The following is a 25,599-nucleotide window of genomic DNA, read 5'->3' on the forward strand; positions in this document are numbered from 1 at the left end:
GTGTGGGGAGGGAAGTTAATAGCCAGAGGTCAAGTCCACATGTTCCTTGTGCCTCCCTGGGAGGTGGAGCATCACTCAAGACTCCAATTTCTGAATAAATACTCAAATCCTGTCAATTGAATATGACAAAGTATTGATGATTGTTTTCCAGGAACAGACTTAATGTTATATAAACCCTAATTCAGATGTGGCTGTAACATGTATATAGGTCAGACAATGAAAATAGAGAAAAAAACTACAAATAATAATAAGGCCAGGGACCTAAGGCCCAATATTCCTCAGACAATACTTTACAACTCCATTGACCTCAATTTACTCTGGTTTGAGAGCAGAGCCAGGGTCATAGTCTATTTCAGGATTCTGTGCTAAATCTTCCATAATTTCATAATTAGTGAACTCTCCTTCCCCCCCCCCCCTTTTTTTTTTTGGCTAAATGCAATTGTTGCATTTTCAGGTGCACTGGAACTGTCCGTGTGTTGCCATAACTAACTTGAAGGCTATCTGGACTAAAAAAAAAAAAAAGAAGGCTGTTGAGATGCCTTATTCATAAGGTGACTTTTTTTTTTAACTGAAGAATAACTTATGTTCTTCTTAGCCAGGCTGGAGGTGTAATTTAGAAAAAAATACATTATTCTTTACATTTCAGTTTCTCTTTCTCTTGCTGCTTTCAATATCATTTTGCACAGTGTGGCCTACACATTGCCAGCAATTCTGTAATTTGTAGAAGAGATCTCTTTCATCAGGGATCTTTTGAGCAGAAGTAAGCATTAATAGTTGTACATTTCCTACTTTGCTCTCATAGACTCTAGGACTGGAAGGGACCTCAAGAGGTCATCGAGTCCAGTCCCCTGCCCTCATGGCAGGACCAAATACTGTCTAGACCATCCCTAACAGACATTTATCTAACCTACTCTTAAATATCTCCAGAGATGGAGTTTCCACAACCTCCCTAGGCAATTTATTCCGCTTTTATTCTGTGGGAATTATCATCCCAATATTTTTATCAGTTAAATTCACAGAGCCTTGGAACACATCAGTGTTCAGCCTTATTAAGATATGTGGTAGATATCTGAAAATTTCCTGTGGTAATTTCTAATCATATACTTCCAGGTTTCACAGATTGGGCGTTAGGAATGGCAACTTGCTAAAATATGCTAAATTTACATGCATCTCCACCAGTTGGTCTGTTCCTTAGTCTTCAAGCTCCTTTCTTGTGTGCACTTGACTGCACCCCTAGCTTGGATGCTTCTAAATCAGAACAGTAGCATTTTATCCCATTCTGTGCTGGTGTAAATAGGTGCACAAGGTGCAGGGAGTGGAGACTCTGGCCAAAGTTGTTGTTGTTAGTCATAAGTCTGTCCATAAGTGCCATTAAAAAACAAACCAGAACTGTAGAGCTCTTTCTTTCTGTACAAGCCTGTCATTGATCTTGTAGTGTGTCACTTCTCTAATCCATTCATGCAAAGTCGGTACCTTGGAGGATTTCTAGTTGTGTGCCAAACTCTACCTAACACAAGAAGAATAAATGTATTAGCTTGGTCCTTTGTTCTATGTAAATATGGTTTCCAGGAAATAGTTTAGCAACAGAGATTGCAGGAAAAAATGTTCCTCTTTCCCTCTATTCAATATAGCATTAGCTATTTGGAGGGCTTCTTCCAGAATTTGTATTTGGCATATATTACACATAATATGGAGCTATTTCCATCATCAGTTATACATCCCCAAAATTTTTACTGTGAATCTTGCTCAATTTGGATTGATTTTAAGGAAGGTAGCTTTTAAAGACTCTTCCATTTGTGATTCTCCCCCCACCCTTCCCTTTTTTTTTCTTGTGTATTTCAGTGAGACACTAGTCTCACTCAAATCTGTTGAAATTAATTCATTCAGATTGTCGCAGCTTGAGTACCCTGAGGCTGTGATGATGTGTGAGTATTGGGACTTCATGACAGGTTTCCAGTTTCTCCTTTTCTATCACACTGTCATCCTTCACCAAGAATTGTTCCTTCCTTATAAGGCAGTAGGAAAGTCCTCAGGCTAGTGCTGGCAGAATCCTTTACTTGTGCTGCATATTTAGGATAGAGGGATGACTAATATGTTTTGCTTGTCCAGCATTACAAACTTTTCTCTTCCCCAGGAATGGAGAGCATGAAAATTTCCCCTCTCAGGAGAGAGTCAAATCTCCACATTCACAACCTGTATTTTTAATGGTGGTACTATTAGCCTCTGGACTGCTTCCCCACCCAACTTTTAGAACAAAATAACATAGGAAAGACTCTTGCTGTTAAATCGCCTTCCTAATGTAATTTTGTATGCAGAGGGCTGCATTGCTGTGAGGTGTCCTGCTGTCTGATGGTAGGCCACCTGCTGCTGAAACGTGCCTCTGAGGTCCCCTCTTGCAGAGCATTCTCCATTGTCTTGGAGTTTTTTACTAGAGTGGACAGTATTTTACAACTTTCTTCTTTTCCTATCTTTCTAATATTTTTAACCAGGGTCTTTAGTAACAGCAACTCTAGATTAAAAAAGAAAAGAACTTTGTTCCGATATGTTTTTACAAGTTATCCTCCATGTTTTATATAGAGTACTCTGTGGATGACTGGAGAAGTGATGGGATTATGAGATAACAAGTGGTGGGTTGTTTTTGTTTGTTTGTTTGTTTTGTTTTTTAAGTGCAGTTGGGAAAGGAAGAGTTTATGGTCAGTTTGTAGTTTCAAGCTCTTTTTCTCTTTTGATGTGTCTGCTTAGCTCAAATATGTTATAGCTGAGAGAAAATATTTTTGTGAGATTTCTTGCACCCACTCCTTCAGCTGTGGGATATGGAAGTACTCAGTACAGTTCTCCAGTCTTCCCAACACTCCTCAGCAAAAAATAGGGAAGACAAGGTTTTTATGTATTAAAATAAAAAGCAAGCAGGAGGAGAAACTACTACCTTTCAAGCTGCCTATATATATAATATAAAATAGCGGCAGCTTGTGGAGAAAGGAGCATAAATTCATTTTGCTCCTTTCATTTTTTTGCAGGTCACCTTTAAAGTGCCTGTATCCGAGCAAAACTTTCTACTCTTGATTTTTTAAAAACAAATTATTACGTAACTGTTTGGAGATATATTGCAGGAGTCTCCTGCTTGAGATGGAAGAGTTGATAACTTTTGCTGCTATACCTGCTTTAGTGCTTGTATATTGTGGTGAACAGTGAGTAAATGCCTTGATAGATAATAGTCTCTGTGTGGTGGTGTGGGTTATGCAGATCAGTTGTCTTTCTGTGTTTTTTGTTGTTGTTGTTTAACCTCAACATAACTTGATGCATGAAACTGTTTTTTTTTTCCCCCTCAGTTCAGAGAGAAGGCTGGAAGGCTCACTTTAAAGCTGGACACATGCTCCCACCATCATAAATGCATTATTTAAAGCCCTATTTACCTGTTTATGCTTGATGAGATGTGTTGACTCATATGATAGGAAACAAGATAGGGGAGGCAGCGAGGTGGGGGGGAGACTGGCAGTTTGTAGCTGCTTCTGTGTGTGGCAAGTTTGTTCTGCAGCGAATGCATGATAAGGCCATTTGAACCACTTGTAGTCTGATTGTACACATCAGGAATATTGTAGATGTTGTAAATGAAGGCAACTCGTGGTCGTAGTGGCACCAGGAGAGAGGTTTAACCACAAAGAGCGATTCCAAACACAAGTCTGCTTAATAGTCTTTATTATTGACCATAACAAATAGCCTGAATCAGATGTTTGCAATTAGAACAATGGGCATAAGAGATTACATTGTCTGAGTGGAAAGAGTTTTGGTAATACAGGAACAGGGGACATCCTTTTCTGAGAGAGATGCAGGTGATTATCTTTGAGGGATGGGCAATACCTGGCACTGAGCTATTCAAAGGCCCAATTATTTCATCTAAAGCTGCAATTTATGATCGCCTTTGAGCCTCTTTTTATTTGAAGAGAAGTGTTGCTTATAGGTTCAGGGAAAAACACTGATATGCTTTACCATTAAACTTCTAATGTAAATCCATAACATTCAGAGACAGATTCTGCTGTCGTCTACAATGGTAAAAGCAGCAAAGAATCCTGTGGCACCTTATAGACTAACAGATGTTTTGGAGCATGAGCTTTCGTGGGTGAATACCCGCTTCGTCAGATGCAACTGATGAAGTGGGTATTCACCCACGAAAGCTCATGCTCCAAAACGTCTGTTAGTCTATAAGGTGCCACAGGATTCTTTGCTGCTTTTACAGATCTAGACTAACACAGCTACCCCTCTGATACTTGTCTACAATGGTGTAAATCCAGAGTAACTCCACTGGATTTTAGATCAGTGTAACCAGGAACAGAATCTGGTCCCCAGTGTGTTTGGAAAGCAAGCGATAAAAGGGCTTTACTTTATCTCTTTAAAAATAAATAAATAAAAATTAGGAAATGCAAGCTAAAGCCTCTTTATTGACTGCCTGTTCTATTTGATTTTATAGGTTTGGCAGTGAAATGCTCTGTAAAAAACGGGAAGACTATTTGGAATGGCCTGAATATTTCATGGCAGTAGCCTTCTTATCAGCACAAAGAAGCAAGGATCCAAATTCTCAGGTAAGAAAGCAGCATGCAGGAGTAGTGTAACATAGGTTGTATTGCACTGTGTGTCACACACCCAGTTTATATACAGTGGATTTTCATTAGAAGTTATTTCAATATAGGGCTACCCGAGTTAGAGCGCAGTGGGCTCTTTTACTACAGGAATTTTGTTCATGGGTTTGACCTCAGATATAGCTCTGTCATTACTTATGTTAGTGTGAACATAAGAACATAAGTGAACATAAGAATGGTCATACTGGGTCAGACCAAAAGTCCATTGAGCCCAGTATCCTGTCACCGACAGTGACCAGTGCCAGGTGTCCCAGAGGGAGTGAACCTAACAGGTAATGATCAAGTGATCTCTCTCCTGCCATCCATCTCCATCCTCTGACAAACAGAGGCTAGGGACACCATTCTGTACCCATCCTGGCTAATAGCCATTAATGGACTTAACCTCTATGAATTTATCTAGTTCTCTTTTAAACCCTGTTATAGTCCTAGCTTCACAACCTCCACAGGCAAGGAGTTCCATGGGTTGACTGTGCACTGCCTGAAGAAGAACTTCCTTTTATTTGTTTTAAACCTGCTGCCCATTAATTTCATTTGGTGACCCCTAGTTCTTATATAATGGGAAGAAGTAAATAACTTTTCCTTATTCACTTTCTCCACACTACCCATGATTTTATATACCTCTAGCATATCCCCCCCAGAGTCGTCTTTTTTCCAAGCTGAAAAGTCCTAGCCTCTTTAATCTCTCCTCATATGGGACCCGTTACAAACTCCTCTGAACCTTTTCTAATGCCAGAATATCTTTTTTGAGATGAGGAGACCACATCGGTACACAGTATTCAAGATGCGGGCATACCATGGATTTATATAAGGGCAATACGATATTCTGTCTTATTTTCCCTTTAATTATTCCTAGCATCCTGTTTGCTTTTTTGACTGCCGCTACACACTGCATGGACGTCTTCAGAGAACTATCCACGATAATTCCAAGATCTTTCCTGATTAGTTGTAGCTAAATTAGCTCCCATTATATATATATGTATAGTTGGTGTTATTTTTTCCAATGTGCATTTCTTTACATTTATCCACATTAAATTTCATTTGCCATTTTGTTGCCCAATCACTTAGTTTTGTGAGGTCTTTTTGAAGTTCTTCACAGTCTGCTTTGGTCTTAACTATCTTGAGCAGTTCAGTATCATCTGTAAACTTTGCAACCTCACTGTTCACTCCTTTCTTCAGATCATTTATGAATAAGTTGAATAGGATTGGTCTTAGGACTAACCCTTGGGGAACACCACTAGTTACCCCTCTCCATTCTGAAAACTGACCATTTATTCCTACCCTTTGTTCCCTGTCTTTTAACTAGTTCTCAGTCCATTAAAGGATCTTCCCTCTTTCCCATGACAACTTAATTTACATAAGAGCCTTAGGTGAGGGACCTTGTCAAAGGCTTTCTGGAAATCTAAGTGCACTTTGTTGACTGATCCCCCTTGTCCACATGTATGTTTGACCCCTTTAAAGAACTCTAATAGATTAGTAAGACATGATTTTCCTTTACAGAAACCATGTTGACTTTTGCCCAACAATTTATGTTCTTCTATGTGTCTGATAATTTTATTCTTTACTCTTGTTTCAATTAATTTGCCTGGTACTGACATTAGACTTACCGGTCTGTAATTGCCCGGATCACCTCTAGAGCCCTTTTTAAATATTGGCATTACATTAGCTATCTTCCAGTCATTGGGTACAGAAGCTGATTTAAAGGACAGGTTACAAACCATAGTTAATAGTTCTGCAATTTCACATTTGAGTTTTTTCAGAACTCTTGGGTGGGTGCCATCTGGTCTCAGTGACTTGTTACTGTTAAATTTATCAATTAATTCCAAAACGTCTTCTAGTGACACTTCAATCTCTGACAATACCTCAGATTTGTCACCTACAAAGGACTGCTCAGGTCTGGGAATCTCCCTAACATCTAGGGTGACCAGATATCCCATTTTTAAGGGACTCTTATATAGGTGCCAATTACGCCCCACCCCCGTCCTAATTTTTTTTCACACTTGCTGTCTGGTCACTCTACTAACATCCTCAGCTGTGAAGACTGAAGCAAAGAATTCATTTAGTTTCTCCACAATGACTTTATCATCTCTAAGTGCTCCTTTTGTATCTCGATTGTCTGGAGGCCCCACTGGTTGTTCAGCAGGCTTCCTGCTTCTGATGTACTTAAACATTTTGTTATTACCTTTTGAGTTTTTGGCTAACTTCAAACTCCTTTTTGACTTTTTTCTTATTACATTTTTACACTTAATTTGGCAGTGTTTATGCTCTTTTCTATTTACCTCACTAGGATTTGACTTCCACTTTTTAAAAGATGCCTTTTTATCTCTCACTGCTTCTTTTACATGGTTGTTAAGCCACGGTGGCTCTTTTTTAGTTCTTTTACTGTGTTTCTTAATTTGGGGTATACATTGAAGTTGGGCCTCTATTATGGTGTCTTTGATAAATGTCCACGCAGCTTGCAGGGATTTCACTCTAACTACTGTACCTTTTTATTTCTGTTTAACTAACCCCCTCATTTTTGCATAGTTCCCCTTTCTGAAATTAAATACCATGGTGTTGGGCTGTTGAGGTGTTCTTCCCGCCACAGGAATGTTAAATGTTGTTGTTATATTATGGTCACTATTTCCAAGTGGTCCTATTATAGTTACCTCTTGGACCAGATCCTGCTCTCCACTCAGGACTAAATCAAGAATTGCCTTTCCCTTGTGGGTTCCTGTCCCAGCTGCTCCAAGAAGCAGTCATTTAAAGTAATCGAGAAATTCTGTCTGTGCATTTCGTCTCGAGATGACATGTTCCCAGTAAATATGGGGATAATTGAAATCCCCCACTATTATTGAGTTCTTTTTTTTGTTAGCCTCTCTAATCTCCCTTAGCATTTCATCGTCACTATCGCTGTCCTGATCAGGTGGTCAATAATAGATCCCCACTCTTATAGTCTTATTAGAGCATGGAGTTACTGTCCATAGAGAGTCTGTGGAACACGTGGATTCATTTAAGATTTTTATTTCATTTTGATTCTACAGTTTCTTTCACGTATAGTGCTACTCCGCTCCCCCCACCCCCAGCATGACCTGTTCTGTCCTTCCGATATATTTTGTACTCCAGAATGATCGTGTCCCGTTGATTGTCACCACTCCACTAGGTTTCTGTGATGCCTATTATATCAGTATCCTCCTTTAATACAAGGCACTCTAGTTCACCCATCTTATTATTTAGACTTCTAGCTTTTGCGTATAAGCACTTTAAAAACTTGTCATTGTTTATTTCTCTGTCCATTTCTGATGTGTCATTCTTTTTTATGTGAATGTTTCTCGTCTGATCTGGCCCATACTTTATCCTCTTCCATCCTCCTCCTGACTAAAACCTAAAGAATCTCTATCAATAGGCTCTCTTCTAAGAGAAGTCTGTCCGATCCCCATGCTCCTCTGCAGCAATCGGCTTTCTCCCATCTCTTAACACTGAAAAGATTGCAGAGCATTTTTTAAACTAAGTGCCAACAGTCTGGACCCACTTTGGTTTAGGTGGAGCCCATCCTTCCTGTATAAGCTCCCCCTATCCCAAAAGTTTCCCCAGTTCCTAATAAATTTAAGCCCCTACTTTCTACACCATTGTCTCAGCTTCACATTAAGACTCTGAAGCTCTGCCTGCCTACCTGGCCCTGTGCGTGGAACTGGAAGCATTTCTGAGAATGCTACCATAGAGGTCCTGGTTTTCAGTCTCTTTCCTAGCAGCTTAAATTTTGGCCTATGTACTTGATCATCATGTGGTTGAGGAAGCCAAAGCCCTCCTATTGATACCATCTACACAGCCATGGATTAACCTCCAGAACTTGTGTCCCTGCCTGGATCTGTACTCTCAAGTGGGAGCATGGATGAGAACACATGCCCCTCACTCCCAGAGCCCACATTAGTCACTGCAGATCTGCTCAGGTGATAACTGGCAGTATCATTAGTGCCCACTTAAATCATCAGTATGTGCTAATAGTCAGAAGAACCTCAGAAACCTTTTGGTATTTCTCTGATGCAGTCTCCAGGCAGACAGCACAGCTGGGACATCATGTCAGTTTGGCAGATGGTTTTCCCCCATGCCCCTCAGAAGGGAGACCCTGACAACCAGCATTTTAAGCTGCCTCCTCTTGGCTCTAGTGTCTGTGAGCCTCCCTGCCTGAGAGACAGGTGACATTTCCTCCTCAGCCATTTGGGTCTGGTCCTCACCACCTGTTGCAGGCATTGCATACCAGTTCTTGACCAAGATGGATCAGGGACCTGCGTGGGGATGGAGCACTGTCTGTCTGAGGTGACTAGCAGCCAATCTTTCCTGTAGAGCAGCCTGTTCGCCTTCCTATTCTGGTACCACTATAGTCCACTCGCATCCTCTGTCCCAGATGTTTCCACTTGCGTCCTGTCAGTGAAGTCATAGTACTCCCAGATACTAGGCAGAAGAGTCAGCCCCTCCTGCAGCTCTCTTACCTTCTTCCTAGGGGATTCCATCAACAGGGACACTGGGTAGTTCCTGAGCCTGGGTTTCGATAACAGGCACATGCAAGCCACATGTCCAGCAAGTCAAGACTAGGGCTTGAGTGAAAGCCTTCAGGGTCAGGATTCCTGTCTGCCAGGGCTCTCTCAGGTGCAAACAGAATAAGAGCTAGCAGTGGTATTGGCAACATCCAGCTTTTCTCCCATTGCAAGGTCTTCCTTGTAGGATATGCGCAAGTTAAGGAAAGGAAAGGAGGGAAAAATAGGAATAAGTGCTGACAGTTTTGAGATAATTGGACAAGCAAATTTGATCTTGAATGGCTAGATCATATTTGTTTCCATATCTGATTGAAGTTTCTTCTCCTCCCCTTCTAGGCACTGCAACTTATTTTACTCTTGGGTTGCATGGGTTTTTGTGTGTGTTTGTTTGTCTTTTTTGCTCAGCACAGAACTCCTGACTAGTATTCACACCCTTTGCCTGGTTCCATAGTCCTCCCTGCAAACTGCTGTTAACAGAACAGCTGAGAGAAAAGGGGGAAGATGGGAGAGTGAAATCCCAACAAAAATAAAGAGATGAGAAGATGCCCACTATCCATCACTACTCACTTACTTGCTGTTTGTTGTATCCTAGACCTCCTTACTCTACTCAAATGTTCTTTTTAGGGCCAAATCCTCAACTGGTCTTATCTAAGAGCTCATCTCTATTTCTATTATGTAGAAATAACTAAATTGTTTTTAATTTGTACATCTAGTGATTTAGGCTTAATCAAAATAAGACAGTTTATGCCAAAATAAGTCCAGCACACAGAATTGGAGTGATATAATAAAAGGTGAGAATTAAAACAGATGTCTAGTATTTTGGTGCAAATTTGTGTATAGATGAGACCTAAATCGCTAGACCTACGCCAATTTATAACAGATTAGGATCGGTCCCTTAGGCTCTCTGCCTGCAGTCTTACATGATTAAGGGTTTTCAGGAATGGGCCCTTCAATTGTTAGTTTTATGAATTTTGTCTCTTCTTGTCTGTAAAGTGGCTTGCATACTCCTATTGCGTATATTAAATAATAGTAGGGCTGTTAATTAATTGCAGTTAAGGCAAACGATTAATGCAAAACAAATTAACTAGATTAAAAAAAGTCACAATTGCGGTTTTAATCATATGGTTAAATTTGAAAATGTAGAAAAACATCCAAAAATATTTTATAATTTAAATTGATATTCTATTAGTTTAACAATGCAATTAAAACTGATTAATCATGACTATTTTTTTAAATCTCATGATTAATTGCTATTATTTTATTTTAAATCATGTGACAGCCATAAATGATAGTAAATATCTGTTTTATGTAGGTTGGTGCTTGCATTGTGAATTCAGAAAACAAGATTGTTGGAATTGGATATAATGGGATGCCTAACGGTTGCAGTGATGATTTGCTGCCCTGGACAAGAACAGCACAGAGTAAGCTAGACACAAAATATCCTTACGGTAAGGAACACTTTCTAGGCAAGACTTCCTATGTGTTGCAAATTAGACTCATCCATTTGAATATGAGAGTCCAAATGATGTCCCAGGATGGTAAATATTGATTTCATTTCCCCTCAGCATGTCTGACTTTAATAGGTATTCATGTGGTAATACCACCATGCAATCACAGCTCTAGAAATAGTGTTTATTAGCTCTCTCTTTTTGCAGAGGCAGTAGGACAGGCAAACAGCATCATCTTGTATTTTACTACTTCCTAGTAATGCACTGACAGTGGGTTTTTTAATAAACACTTAAGATTCTTAACAATTTTCCACATTGCTTTACTGAGTCAAAATTAGTAAACAAGTTAGATAAACTTCCATTATTATAGCACATGGTTACAATAGGTGTAAGTGTTGCTATTTTTCACATGTTCATCTTTACAGTGTTTAATTGCCTCATCAGATACTACTTTTTCCACTGCATTTTTTCCCCCCACAGGCTTACAACTTGGGAGAATTTTCAGAAGGGCAGCAAAAAGCACATCCCTGACACGAAGGCCACACCCTGCCAAATTTCAAGGCCCTGGTCTAAGTAAGGGGATATTTGCAGTGCCCCCCCCCAACTTTGTTGTTTGAAACAGATGAACTATTATGGCTGAAATCCCCTCTCCCCACCCCGTAGGGAGGGATAGCTCAGTGGTTTGAGCATTGGCCTGCTAAACCAAGGGTTGTGAGTTCAATTCTTGAGGGGCCATTTGGGGATTGATCCTGCTTTGAGCAGGGAGTTATTGAACTAGATGATCTCCTGAGGTCCCCTTCCAACCCTAATGGTCTATGATACATAAGTAAACAAATCAGCTTGAGAGGCAGACATGGAAAATTTCAGCTTTAACATTTAAAGTGTGGCAAAGTTATAAGCAGCTGAAAATAGAGAGGTATTGGGCCATCTTGGGCTCATAGTACTGCGTATAATGAAAGGACTAATAATAGTAGGACTTAATTTTGACTACTTTTACTTTGGCAAGGAGAACTAGTTTTTCCTCTGGCTGCTCACCCTGGAAATTATGAAATTGTTGAAGTATAATACGTACTTTTTTTTTAAAAGTGTAGCTCTGCCAGTGCCAATTGCCTTGGATGCAACTAGATGTAGGACACCTTTTGCTCTATTTATTAGGTCTCAGTCCTGCAAGTGAGATTTGTGTGGGAGGACTTCTGCATCTGCATAGAGCCAGTGGCAGGATGGGGACTGCAATGGGGAGGTGTAAGCTTTCCAAGAAAAACTGCCTTTTATTTAATCTTTTACATAAGCTGACTTTTTTTAAGCTATCGGCTGGGGCTTAAAGAAATGTGAAAAACATTTATTTTTTGTAGCAAGTAAGCACCATTAATATTTGATGCTATAGGGTTTGTTTGTTCCTCCCCCCCCCCCCAAAAAAAAAAATATTCTAGTTGAATACACAGCCTGCAAGATTGGGTCATATTTCCAGGACAAGTGAAAGACTATGCTGAACATTTTTTTTCCTCATAATATAAAAAAATGGCCTAAAAAGACCTTATTCTTATCTTTTTATTTCACCATTAATGCTTTTTATTCCCCATTAACTTTCCTACAATAAATGTCATTAAGAGAAACTGCATAAAATACACGTTTTGTAATCCGTAGATCACTTTATTTTCTAAAGGTTTTCTTTTTAATCCTCATAATGCAGCTAACATACCAGGCAAGAATGGAATTTCTCTAGATTAAAACTACAGCTACACTCAAGGAAACCTTTGCAAATGCTTCCAAAACCTCATTAAACTGTCCTGTTTTTCTGCATTTCCTTTATTTTTGGTGATCACCACAGTGTTTGTGTGTAAATTAAAACTTTCTCCTTTCATCCTTGCCTGCTTGCTGCTCCTCCTGACTCATTTGTTCATATATGACATAATCCCAGTGCTTGCTACATTACAATTCATCATTGTGGAAGTGCTTATCTCCATGTCACTAGCACTATACTAAAGGAACTGGATTGTATAGTGGTACAATCTGTACACTGAGAGATGGCTTCTGTTTTTACAGACACACACTCTCTCTCTCTCTCTCTCTCTCTAGTTCAGCAGCATTGACTGGAAGGAAATGCAGAATATGTACGTGAGAAGGAGGATGGTTTTGTGGCTGAGATACAGGATTGGAATTTGAGAGACCTGGGCTGTTCCCAGGTCTACCACATATTTCTTGTGAGACCCTCTCAGTGAAATCTAGGCCCTTTGATATCACTGGCAAAACTGTATTTATGGTGGGGCCAGAGTTTCACCCTCTCTTAATTTAATTTACTCTCTGTAAAATTGGGATAATTTGTAGCTGCTTTACCTGACAGGGGTGGTGTACAGATAAATATGTTAAAGGTTGCAGGGCACTCGGATACTATAGTGATTGTGGTGGAGCACCATAGTACCTGGATAATGTGTTGTGATTCTTGAAGTTGGACACTGTGAATCTCCTTTCAGTATTCACGGTTTTAAACAGACAAACATTTAGTGATTTAGTAGGGCTGGGACAGCAAGCTGTTGAGTGCCCTCCACTCCTCCAGAGGAGGGCGTTCAGTATCCCACAGGGAGGCACTTTGCCCTTTGCTGGTTCAAGCCTTCAGTCTCTTGCCAATAGGGGATCTCAGAGTGTGTGTGTGTGTGTGGTTAGTCGTGAATGGTTGATTTATTAAGAGCTTGCTGAAAGCTGAACCTAAAGCTATATGTTCAGTACAACATGCAGAAGCTTTTTCATAATTAGATCAAACTTTTGATTTCAATTGAAGTTGAAACTGAATGTTCTCTGGCTTTGTTAGCAAGTCATCAAATCCATAGATTTGTCTGTGTCCTCTCACGTGAAACTTAAAGTACTCAGTTTTTCTCATATCAGCATATGTCTACAAATGCTTTTTGCTTCATTCCCTTGAAGTCCTCTGTCTCCACAGTAATCTGGAAATATTTGTGAGACAGTCTAAAGATTTTGCATAAAAAGACTTGCAAATATGGGAAACCTTTGAGCCATTATATAAAGAATAAATTGAGCAAACCTGAAGCAGTAAATATTTGAAAATAGATTTAATAAAATGTGCATGGTATAAAACATAAATATACATTCATTCCACTGTATGTGCTTTGAAACAAACTGGCTTTGTTCTAAGTATCAGCATTATAATTTTGTTAGGGCATGGGCTCTTTGTAAATAACCTCAGATGCTAACCTCTGAAAAATATTTTAAGCAAGTGTTTTAAAATATATATAGTTACAGGTTCATTATTTTCTAGAATCATAGGACTGGAAGGGACTTCAGGAGATCTTCTAGTCCAGTCTCTTCCATTCAGGGCAGGACTAAGTATTGTCTAGATCATCCCTGACAGGAATTTGTCTAACTTGCTCTTAAAAATTTCCAATGATGGAGATTCTAAAATCTCCATAGAAAATTTATTCCAGTGCTTAACTACCCTGACAGTTACGAAGTTTTTCCTAATGTCCAACCTAGACCACCCTTGCTGCAATTTAAGCCTATTGCTTCTTGTCTGATCCTCAGCAGTTAAAGAGAACCATTTTTATCCCTACTCCTTGTAACAACCTTTTATGTACTTGAAAACTATGTCCCCCCCTCAGCCTTCTTTTCTACAGACTAAACGAGCCCAATTTTTTCAATATCTCTTATAGGTCATGTTTTCTAGACCTATAATCATTATTTTTGTTGCTCTTTCCTGGACTTTCTCTAATTCGTCCACATCTTTCCTGAAATGTGGCACCCTGAACTAGACACAATACTCCACTTGAGGCCTAATCATTGTGGAGTAGAGTTTGAAGAATTCCTTCTCATGTCTTGCTTACAACACTCCTCCTAATACATCTCAGAATGTTTGTGGGTTTTTTTTTTTTTTTTTGCAATAGTGTTATACTGTTGACTCATATTTAGTTTGTGATCCACTATAACCCCCAGATCCCTTTCCACAGTAACAAGCTGACAAGGTAAAACCTGATTTGATGTTAATATTTAAATTTCTGTATTGACAACTTTAAGCATTCAAAAATTGTTAGTGCGACCCCCCCCCCAATGAATTATTAGGGATTTATTTGCCTTCTGATTTTTCTTTGAACTTCTAGGGTACACTCAAGTTACATTTTCAAGCTTTTCTACAGTACCATATCTTAATTAAAGCTGAGATTGTCACATATTCACACAACTCCAGGAGCTGGGACTTTCAGGAAACACACCAAATATGACACTTGCTTTAAAACCACAAAAGTTGGCAATATGTTCACATAAGGCACATACAAGTATCGCATAGTTCATAAACTCTCATACTGCCCAACTAACCACATTGTTAATAAAGCAAGAGTTAACTATTTAACTCTATTTTATAGTAAAATGAGAGTTTATAACATAACGAATTTTATGTATTTACAGTACCATCTCTAGTGCATAATATTTCAAAACACTTTAGTGTCTGTTTCAAATGGTAATTGTTAATGCATAGTAACATAGAAAAATCAAACTTTTCACTGGATTTCCTTTGTGACTGCTACTTACTATGTGAAATTTTATAGTGATCTATTATCAAACCTCTTGGTCGAGCAAGTAAACATAATAGTATTAATGTTCATATGGTTCTTATTATCAGTGTTTGGGCTAAAAAAATTTTTTATTAGGTGGGAAGAGTAGTTTGACATTACAATCCACTGAGGACATTTTCATGGCAGGATAGAGGATATGCAGAAAGCAACAGGAATAGTGTAAAGAAGGGCCTCTTGTTTGATGTACAGTAGGAAAGACTTTGGGTTAAATATTGGATCATAACACTAGATCAGACATTCAACATGAGACAATATAGTGAAAGGAAGTAGAAATGTGATAAAGTAGGCAATAAGATACTAGTAAGAAATATACTCATGCTAAAGAGTAGTCAAGTTAGTCCCCCACACCCTTTTTTTTTTTTTTTTTTACTAAAGCATTCATAAAAACTCAACGCTGTAGATAAGGTTCCAATGTTGGCTTCCATTCTGAAAAAGAGGCTTGGAGAATATTCTACAAAGATGTTGTTAGCAGTAGAAATAACCATGTAATGAGAACTTAGCATATGTTCTGACCCTATTGTCACGTACAGAGGGAAGGGAGGATTTACCCACAGGATATTGTAAAATTGGTAGCTCTAACAGTCTCAGTTTACGAAGCAGTCTTTACAAAGATGCTTGTGGTGGTGGCCTCAGTGTACCTTTGCAGACAGGGCAATCTGATATTTCGCACTTGGATGATTGACTGCTCACAGGTCAATCACATCAGGAAGTGCAAGCAGCAGCTACCGCCACATTACACCTTTGTCATTCTTTGTGTGATGTGTGTATGGGTTGTATACAAACACTTACATATGCATTCTGGAAATGTGTTTGGGAGGCAGTGCATAAACTCAGCCTGTGCTGAACAAAGGAATGTTGTGTTCCTGTGTCTCCAATGTAAATTTAAGCAAGGTAAAGCTAGGGGACAGTGAAAGTGCATTTACATATAAAGTAAACAAAGCAATCAAACTAACAAGCAGCAGTATAGTGAGCACACTGGGGCCTGAGACTGCATTCTAAGAAGCCTTCCTGGCTCTTGAGGCAGCGACAGTGGACTCTGGGCAACACAAGAGGACCAAATATGAATTTTTAAATATTCGTCACTTAAGGGACAGCACTTTCTGAACCTGTGAAAGTTGGATCCCTTAGCCTGGGGGGTGGGGTGGGGGCCTAGAGATGCTGTTTAACTTGATATAAGAAATATTAGACAAAGATTGTAATTTGCTAAAATTAAGTTTGTCACTAGAAAATGTTCTTTGTATTAGTTTTGTTTGTAACCATACCTTTCTTTCCTCTTGCTTAGTGTTACTTAAATCTCTGTTCTTTGTTAATAAACTTATTCTTAGTTTTTATTGTAAACCATCTTAGCACTGTTATTCTTCAATATAAGTGTGAGTCCTCAACTACACTAACAAACTGGTGTGTGCGCTGTCTCTTTGGAGGTTGCAAACTTAACTTCTGTGAGTGTCCAGTGAGAGAGAGTGGATGCTACAGGAAGACATCTGGGGAACTGGGGTTCACTGATTGTTAACTGCAAAGCAAGCATTGGCCTGGAAGAATCTCAGAGTTTGCTGGTGAATCAGACAGACTGGTATGGCTAGGAGCTGACACACACTGTCACTTTTGCTGAGGCTTTGGGGTAACGCACTGGCTTACAGTTCGAGGTGTTGTGAGTAGAATGTCAGTCACATGACCACTACATGCACATCACCTACGTCTGCATTTATGGTGCCTCCAGGTCTGGTTCAGCATGGGCTCCTTGAACAGGAAGGTCTCACTTCCATAGAACATGCTGACATCCCTCACCTGGTGGGACTTCAAAGTATTTGAGAGAGTTCTCTTTATTCCTTCACTACCTGCAAAGACACTTATCATAAAGTCTCTACGGAAAAGGATAAATGGACACAAATCAGACATTAGGAATGGCAATATACAAAAACCTGTAGGAGAGCACTTCAACCTCCCTGGCCACACTATAGCAGACCTTAAGGTAGCCATCCTGCAGCAAAAAAACGTCAGGACCAGACTTCAAAGAGAAACTGCTGAGCTTCAGTTCATCTGCAAATTTGACACCATCAGCTCAGGATTGAACAAAGACTGTGAATGGCTTGCCAATTACAGAACCAGTTTCTCCTCTCTTGGTTTTCACACCTCAACTGCTAGAACAGGGCCTTATCCTCCCTGATTGAACTGACCTCGTTATCTCTAGCTTGTTTGCTAGCATATATATACCTGCCCATGGAAATTTCCATTACATGCATCTGAGGAAGTGGGTATTCACCCACGAAAGCTCATGCTCCAAAACGTCTGTTAGTCTATAAGATGCCACAGGATTCTTTGCTGCTTTTACTTATCATAAAGATATCCCTGGGATGCGGAGCACATCTGGATGACCAGACAGCCCAAGGTTCCTGGTTCCCACAGGAATCCAGGTTGCATATCAACTTGCTTGAGCTTTGGACAGTCCATGAGGCATTCAAAACATTTCTACTTACTATCTGGTCCACACACATTCAGGTCAAATCAGACAAGATGTCTATTTATTATATTTATATATGTGAGACAAGGCATGTGACATAATAGCATCTATTGGACCAACTTCTGTTGGAAAGTACAAGCTTGTGAGCATCACGGAGTTCTTCAGGTTTCAAGAAGGAAATCAGTGTGTCTGAGCTAAATACAAGTTGGGACAGATTAAGCATGAAGGGTTAACACACGTTGTAGGGGGATCACTTAAAATGAAATGGACAATTAAGGGTTAGCAAGCAGTGGGATGTGTCTACAAACTGATGTAGTGAGCCATAAAATCATGGTCTCTGAGTCCATGGTTTTTAGTGTCCAGCAGAGTTATGAATTTAAGTTACCAGGCTCACTTGTTATGCAGGGTTTATGCAGGTTTCCTTTTGAGGATGAGTACTGAGAGGTCAGATGCAAAGTGATTGTTTGCCCATGGGTGATAGTATTTTTGTCTTTTATCATTTTCCTGTGTGAGTTCACTCAAGAGCCTTGTGATTATCTGATTTCAGTTGTTGAGGCATTTGATACATTGGATGATGTACACCACATGCTGTCATAGGCATCTGTAGAACCCATGAATTTTGAAATGTGTGTTGGGAAGGTGGGTATTGATCATTGCAGTAGCAGAGATACGTATGCAGGTTTTGCATTTGTTGTTCTGGTAGGGTCTGGTGCCGGTTTGAGTTTGTGTTGTTTCTGTGGGGACCTTGCCTCTGGTGAAGATCTTGGTGAGGTGGGGGAAATTTTAGAAGGCCATGTGTGGAGGCATGCTCAGTCTTTACCCATTCCACTACTGCAAGGTTCCTGAAGGATATCATAAGGACATTCCTTCCAGTTCTCAACCAGTCCCTACATGGCATCTGAAGATGGCATCATGGCATAATGTCCTCTCTGTAGAGCCCTGTGCGGGTACAAAAATGTGGATCCGCATTCGATCCACATCCTCAAGAATCAGCTTGTATCCAACCTGGGATCTGCACTCCATCTTGGGAGGAGCGTCTGTGTGCATGCATGTTTACTGTATATAGGATCTCAAAGGTGGGGAAGCAGCTGTCTGCACTTCCCCACCTTTGAGATCCTATATTCTCTCTCCCCTGTATACAGAGAAAGGGGCAGTCATAGGTCAAGACAGGGAGCAAAATCCCCCGTGCTCCTATCCTGGTGGTTTAGCAGCCAAGCAATTTAGGAAACCTCTCCTGATGTCATTGCCATATCACATCAGTTGTAGAGGGAGACAGCCACTTCTGCAAAGTAAGTAAGTATGCAGAGAGGGAATATAGGATCTGGAAGGTGGGGAAGCAGCTTTCTAGGCTCTGAGCTGCAGACAGCTGCTTTCCCACCTTTTGAGATCCTATAAAGCAGATATCTGCAGATTTGTAGGGTTCTACCTCTCTGTGCTTATAAGACCACCATTTGAGCCTTTGGCCTCCTGTTCTCTTCTTCACCTATTCATGAATGTTGCCTTCCTGGCAGCCAATTACCTCCATTAGTAGAGGAGCGGGGGGGGAGCTTGGGGCCTTTGTGGTGGACCTGACATGCACAGTTTTCACAAGGACAAAGTGTTTTTGCACCTGCATCTCAAATTCATCCCTAAGGTGTTTTTCTGAATTTCACATTAACCAGACTGTTCACCTTCTAGAGTCTTATCCAAAGCCTTACCATGGCATGGAGGCAAGGGTGCCGGAACCACTGTAGAAGCTGGGGGGGAGGGAGGGCACTGGTGCCAGAACTAGGGGCCTGGGGACCATGCCCCCCACTTTTTAACATGGGTGTAGTTGAGGGAACAGGCAGCATTACCCCTCCAAACTGCAAGCCTCAGGCAAGTGCAAAGCAACGCTGGCAGGGGCTGCGCTTTGTAGCAGCATTGTCTCCCCCCAACTGCCATACTACAAGCCTTGGCAGGCATGTAGCGGTGGGCCACCTGCCCAAAACTTGTAGTTTGGGGGGTGGAGAAATGCCATCCCCTTTCCCCCAAAACTATGCCCATGTTAAAGTGTCAGTATCACTTTTCACACAAACTTAGCACCAATTTTCCACACTTACTTTTGCGCTGCTGCAGCCTTAAGGCTGTCAGCCGGAACCCCACTGTCACCTCCAGGTGGGGGATTGAGGGAGGGGCAGAAGGAGAGTATGGACGGCCTCCCAGTGAATGAGTGGGTGCAGGGGAGGCGAGTCCAAGCCACTGTGGTGGGGCTCAGACTAACAGCTGTGGGGGTGGGTGGTCCAGCTGTCACTTTTATCCCTTCCCCCCCCCCCCGCACCCCAGCTGTACACAACCCTTCTGCACCAGCCCCAATCACCCAGGGCTGACAGCTGGAACCTTTTTTTAAAAAAAGGGGAAAAACACAGTTCACACCTCCCGGTAGTTTGAGAACCAGCACGGTAAAATTGATAAGATAGACAACAGACAATGTACAGAATGCAGTGTCTACACAGACATTAATTGCCCTAACCACCATAAACCCTATGCCTCTGGTGGAGATGAGAGTTCTGTCAATATAACGAGGCACTTACATCAGTGGGACAAGGCTGTAGTGTATACACTGACATAATTAAGTTGACTTAAGATGTTTTATGTCAACTTAACTCTGTAGTATAGACCAGGCCTGAGATTCTTGGCCTGGCATAAATACATGCCTCGTTGTAGCTGTACGCTATCCAGTGTAATCTGTAATGTCAAAATGGCTGAGAACTTAAATACTGGACAGTAACAGACTGAAGAACTCAGAGATGATTCAGCTTGGTGACATTCTAAACAAAAGGATCTCTTAACCCTGGTTATGGCTGTTTTCATCACTTCACACTGACTCTACAGACATAACAGGCTTCAGACCCACAGAGTGGCATTTCTGGAATTCTATCTATATAATAAATTGGTGATCTCGGTCCTTTTCCTAGTCATCAGGTATCCGAATCACAAAATCCGCTATTGTTCTTGATACTACTTAGCAGGGGGTACTGTGCTAGAACTGCCATCTACTTCATCTATCCAGTATTTTATATTGCACACATCACTGCACTGCCCTGCCCAGAGGCCTTAAATGATTGAATGTCCAGGGAGACTGAAATATACTCCAGTTTGCAAGACATTAAATGCCCTCTTGATGTGTCCAGTATGAGAATTTAGACCTATAGATGTGGTCTGTTCTTAAGAGCTGAGATATGCTGGTGGAATGGTACAGTGAAGCTGCTGCCTTTGCTATATCTGTGCTTTAGAGAAATAGAGGACTTTGTTTTTTTCATTCAAGAAAGCTGGCATCTTTTCATGATCAGTGTCATAAACAGATAGTTAAGGGTTAATGTCTCTCTTACCTGTAAAGGGTTACAAGCAGTGAACCTGGACCACCTGACCAGAGGACCAATCAAAAGACAAGATACTTTCAAATCTCGGTGGAGGGAAGTCTTTGTTTGTGTTGTTTGTTGTTCTCTCTGGGTTCTGAGAGTAACCAGACGTACCTACAGGCTCTCTAATTTTCTGTTCAAATAGTAAGTACAAATAGAAATGCGGTTTAGTCTTTTTGATTGTTTTCTTTATCTGCAAATGTGTATTTTGCTGGAAGGATTCTAATTTGTATTTGTGCTGGGGGGAAGGCTTCTCCCTAGTGTCTATAAGCTGAAAGACCCTGTAAACTTTACCATCGTAATTACAGAGACAACTTTTACTTTTTTCTTTCTTTATTAAAAGCTTTTCTTTTTTAAGACCTGATTGATTTTTTTCCCCTTGTTGAGGCTCAAGGGAATTGAGTCTGTACTCACCAGGGAATTGGTGGGAGACAGGGAGAGAGAGGGAGGGGGGAAGATTGTTTTAGATTCATGGAGCTTGAATCTGTATTACCTCTTGGGGAGGGGAAAAGAGGAGGGGGGAAGGTGCATCCCTCTCTGTTTTAAGATTCAAAGAGTTTGAATCACAGTGATCTTCCAGGATAACCCAGGGAGGGAAAGCCTGGGAGACGCAACGGTGGGGAAAAGGGTTTACTTTCCTTGTATAAGATCCAGGGGGACTGGGTCTTGGGGTCCTCTGAGAAGGTTTTGGGGGGACCAGAGTGTACCAGGCACTGCAAGTCCTGGTTGGTGACAGCACTACAAGATCTACGCTGGTAATTAAGCTTAGGGGAATTCATGCTGGTACCCCATCTTTTGGACGCTAAGGTTCAGAGTGGGGGCTATACCATGACAATCAGTATACTCACTTAACATTAAAGATAAGGACATTCTTATGGTTATGAGTGTCTCTTGTGTATTCACAGGGTGAGAGAATCATGCAGCAAAGCTGAGCAGTTCTGACACCCTGAGGACAGAACTGCTCGGTTTTACTTCATGATTCTCCTGCTCTTAAGAGTGCACATAGCACTTGTGTAGCCATAAGAATGTTCCTATCTGTGCATGTAAACAATAAATGAGCTGTTTTATATTGGCAATTAGATACTCTAGAGAGTTGTGAAGCTGTGAGATATTGCTACACTTAGGGTGGTTGAAGACCAAGTAGTTTCAGCCCTAGAGCTTCGTTGCCTACTATAGGTGCTAGGAAATGGCAATGCTAATGTGCTTAATGATTTCATTCCTAATCAGCAGTCTGGTCAGAACAATTGACCTTCATTAATCTTGGTATTTCTGGTTTAATTTTTTTCTTTTCCCTCTATAATGAACAAGTCAGGTTATTTGACTTTGAAAGAATGCAAGCAGCTACCTCTTAACACTTAGTTAATTTTAGATTGACTCATTTTAATGAACAGTATTATGAATATTTTTCTTCTGCTTTTTTTTAAATCCAGTGTGCCATGCTGAATTGAATGCCATTATGAACAAAAACTCAGCTGATGTGAAAGGTTGCAGCATGTATGTTGCCTTGTTTCCATGTAATGAATGTGCAAAGCTCATCATCCAGGCAGGTAAGGAGCAATGATGCTAGCTTGATTCGTCAGAGTTGCAGCACTGCTTGCTCATCAGTACCTTATAACAGATTTATTTGATTTTAATTTGCTGTTGTTTAGATCTAAATTAATTGCACTATCAACTTCATAAAATACTTCTTGTGTTTTTGCATTTGAGTGGTGCCAAGTTTTTCCAGTGCTAATTGCATCTTCTGTGATTCTTAGCGTGTTTTTAATTTAGGTTTACAACTTCTTAGACCAGGCGCTGACAAAGAACAGCACAGGCATTGCATATCATTACTGTCAGTTTACTGTGCTCTGACACACAGAATAGAGTATGGGGAAAAGAAATAAACTTCTGCCTGACACAATGTCTGTTGGGAGTATATACATGAAATTTTAATTTGAATGTAATACATGGTAGATATTTTAAAATCTTAAAATATCTTTGCTCGTAAATGTCATAAGACTTCTATGATCCTACTTTAATTATATCTTTCATTACAATTGTTATAAATCTATGCTACTGCAGCAAGTGTGCTGGCCTGAATGTTTTGCCTTTTTTCAGATTATTAGGTGTAACTGCAGTAAACTTTTGTTCCATAAAGCTCCCTGTCTAAATTTCTAAAACTCTGAGTTAACAAAATGTGTGTTTATAAAGGGGGGTTATCTCTTGAGAGAGCAGAAGGTGAAAGTTCATGGGGAGACATTTACAGGGTATAGGGATTCTGGGACTGATTGAACTATATTCTGACCTCATGTAGTGAAATCTCCTCAAATTCTGGGAGAATGTAAAATATGGATGAAGGTACCCAATGCAGAACCCTTCGTCCTGCCTTTGGTCCACCTTCCTATACATACCCAGGAAGGTTAGGGAATATTGGTGTTTGGGATGCTAGAAGATATACCTTTTTGATGTATTAAAACTTGAGTATGATATAGTATAAGCTTAAGCCAAAATCCTGATCTTTTCCCTGTACAAACAAAAGACTGGTATCAGGCCATAAGAGTGAGTGAAGCTGTCATCCAAAATGTGAATGGAGAGGCTAGGATGGAAGGAGGGTGTATAATTTCCACCTTCTTGTGATAATAGGGACAGGCTCTTAAGGTGAAGCTACATCTGCAGCATCTGTGAACAAGTGTATAAAGTGAAGGACCTCTATCCATTTCTGCATGGTAGATGACAGTCACACAGGTCCACATGTAAATTCTCTTAAGTCTGACTCTGTGACTAGGGAAGCTAGCTCACTGCCTACCCTTACCAAGGAAACTGAGACAGAGCTGAGCATTGCTGTAGCCAAAATCACAAGCAGAAATGGGTGAAACTAAGTCACAAGTGAAAGGTGCTGTGTATCCAAACTTCACTGAGAGAAGGGACACCGAGACTGGTAAAGAATGCTGCTAACCATATGGTACCCACCAGAGCAGGAGGGAGGGGAAAAGACATTTGTTCCTTCATCTATAACTGCATAACGATTTATAAAAATGTAAACGGACCTGAGGCAGATGGGAGGAAGCGCTGGTTGCCTCACTCCAACACGTAGGGAGGAAAAGAGGGACTCCACAGCCATCACAGAGTGCAAACTCAGGGGGCAAGGATGCAGTCCACTCCCTCTCCTCACCATGGAATCCAAGGTATCGCCCAATGGGACTAGGAGTCCTGGCACACCTGGGGGCAGGGCAGAGAATTAAATTTGGCTCTGGGGAAAAATTTGTGGGTTTTCCCTGGGGACAAGTGAACACCCCATATACCGGTGGCACTGAGTGTCTGTGTGGATCCTGCTGCCATGCAGTAAAAGTCCCCTAATGCAATTTAATCTGTCCTGCTTTGAAACAGGAGTAGATTGGAGTGCAATAAGGAACTTTTAGTGCATGGCAGCAAGGTCCTCAGATACTTAGTGCATGGCAGGCTTAGTGTGGAGTAGCCAGGCTTTCTGCAAACTGAGTGTTCATATAGACAAAGTCCTGCATATAACTAGATCAGTGAGGGAAAGTTATTCTATATTGGGTTATAAGACTTCTTCCTTGATGCATTAATCTGATTTATGTTGGTGCTATTAGAAAAACGAACAAGAAAGTAATTCAATGGCTTCCCAAGTAAGTGCATCTAGATATATACTAGAAAGACAAGAGGACCCAAATTTTAGTTTCAGAGATCCTATAATTTGTGTCCCATATGCTGTAAATGTTGTTTGGTGATACTGGGATCTACCAGATAAAAGGACTTCAGAGTTAAAAAGTCTGATTCCTATGGAGGTGGGGGTACACCTCTACCTCGATATACACAGAGAGACCAGGAGAGGGGGGGAGTAAACGTGACATTGATCAAGATTCTGGAAGAACCAAATTAATCCACAGTTAATGCGTTCTGAACTTTACAGTGATTGTAACAGGGGTGAAAAAGAACTAGCGTTGTTTGGAATCCAAACCAAGATGTACTCATTTGTGACACCAAAATAAGATTCCACTCAGATTTGCAGCTCTTCACAATATGGTGGTTCATTTTCTTTGTGTGCTTTGATCAGTAGTTAAATAGCTAAATGTTAATAGTTATAATTAGGGATGCATTTTAACAGAGAAAATGTGGTAGCCATTGAAAAATTTGTAATCACTCCTGGTTCTGCCTCTTCTTTTCTCCTCTGACATATTTTAGGCAAGAGTAGTTTATTAAGAGCTGGGGCACAGTCAGTTACCCATATCTAGGACATGTATTTGAAAAATAGGGAATTTCTGAAAGGTGGCTGGAGACTTAAGATTTTAAGTTGCTGCCTAGCTTAATTGTGATGAGTCATACTGGTTTGTACAAAGACTAAGTGAAAAACTTCCATCAAAATTGTTACTGATGGAAAACTGAGTTTTCAACTAAATGAAACTTTTCACAGAAAGTGTATGCTTTCTATGGAAAACTTCAGCTCTTCAGTTAAAAAACAAACAAAAAGCCACCCATATACTTTTGAGGTTTTGGCTGAAAGTTCTGTTTTTCAGGGAAAATTTCAACTTTTTATTTTCACCAAAAATTTTCCATGGAGAGGCTATTTTCTGAACAGCTCTATTTTGTACTG

General features: G+C 40.5%; 1 protein-coding gene across 5 annotated transcripts in view; it reads left to right on the forward strand.

The window, feature by feature from the left end:
• Positions 1-25,599, forward strand: part of DCTD (dCMP deaminase) — a 39,388-nt gene that overhangs the window by 8,328 nt on the left and 5,461 nt on the right. For 2 of the 5 annotated variants that reach the window (XM_030563513.1, XM_030563509.1), the window contains exons 2-4: positions 4,466-4,577; positions 10,458-10,593; positions 22,439-22,555. In XM_030563513.1, the coding sequence (XP_030419373.1) occupies positions 4,479-4,577; positions 10,458-10,593; positions 22,439-22,555 (352 nt within the window). In that variant the 5' untranslated portion in view covers positions 4,466-4,478. Of the gene's footprint in view, positions 1-454; positions 552-2,577; positions 2,628-4,465; positions 4,578-10,457; positions 10,594-22,438; positions 22,556-25,599 lie in introns of all 5 variants that reach the window. The other 3 variants (XM_030563511.1, XM_030563512.1, XM_030563510.1) reach the window with 3 other exon arrangements.

The sequence above is a fragment of the Gopherus evgoodei genome, chromosome 5 (genome assembly GCF_007399415.2).
Source record: "Gopherus evgoodei ecotype Sinaloan lineage chromosome 5, rGopEvg1_v1.p, whole genome shotgun sequence".
Lineage (NCBI taxonomy): Eukaryota > Metazoa > Chordata > Testudines > Testudinidae > Gopherus > Gopherus evgoodei.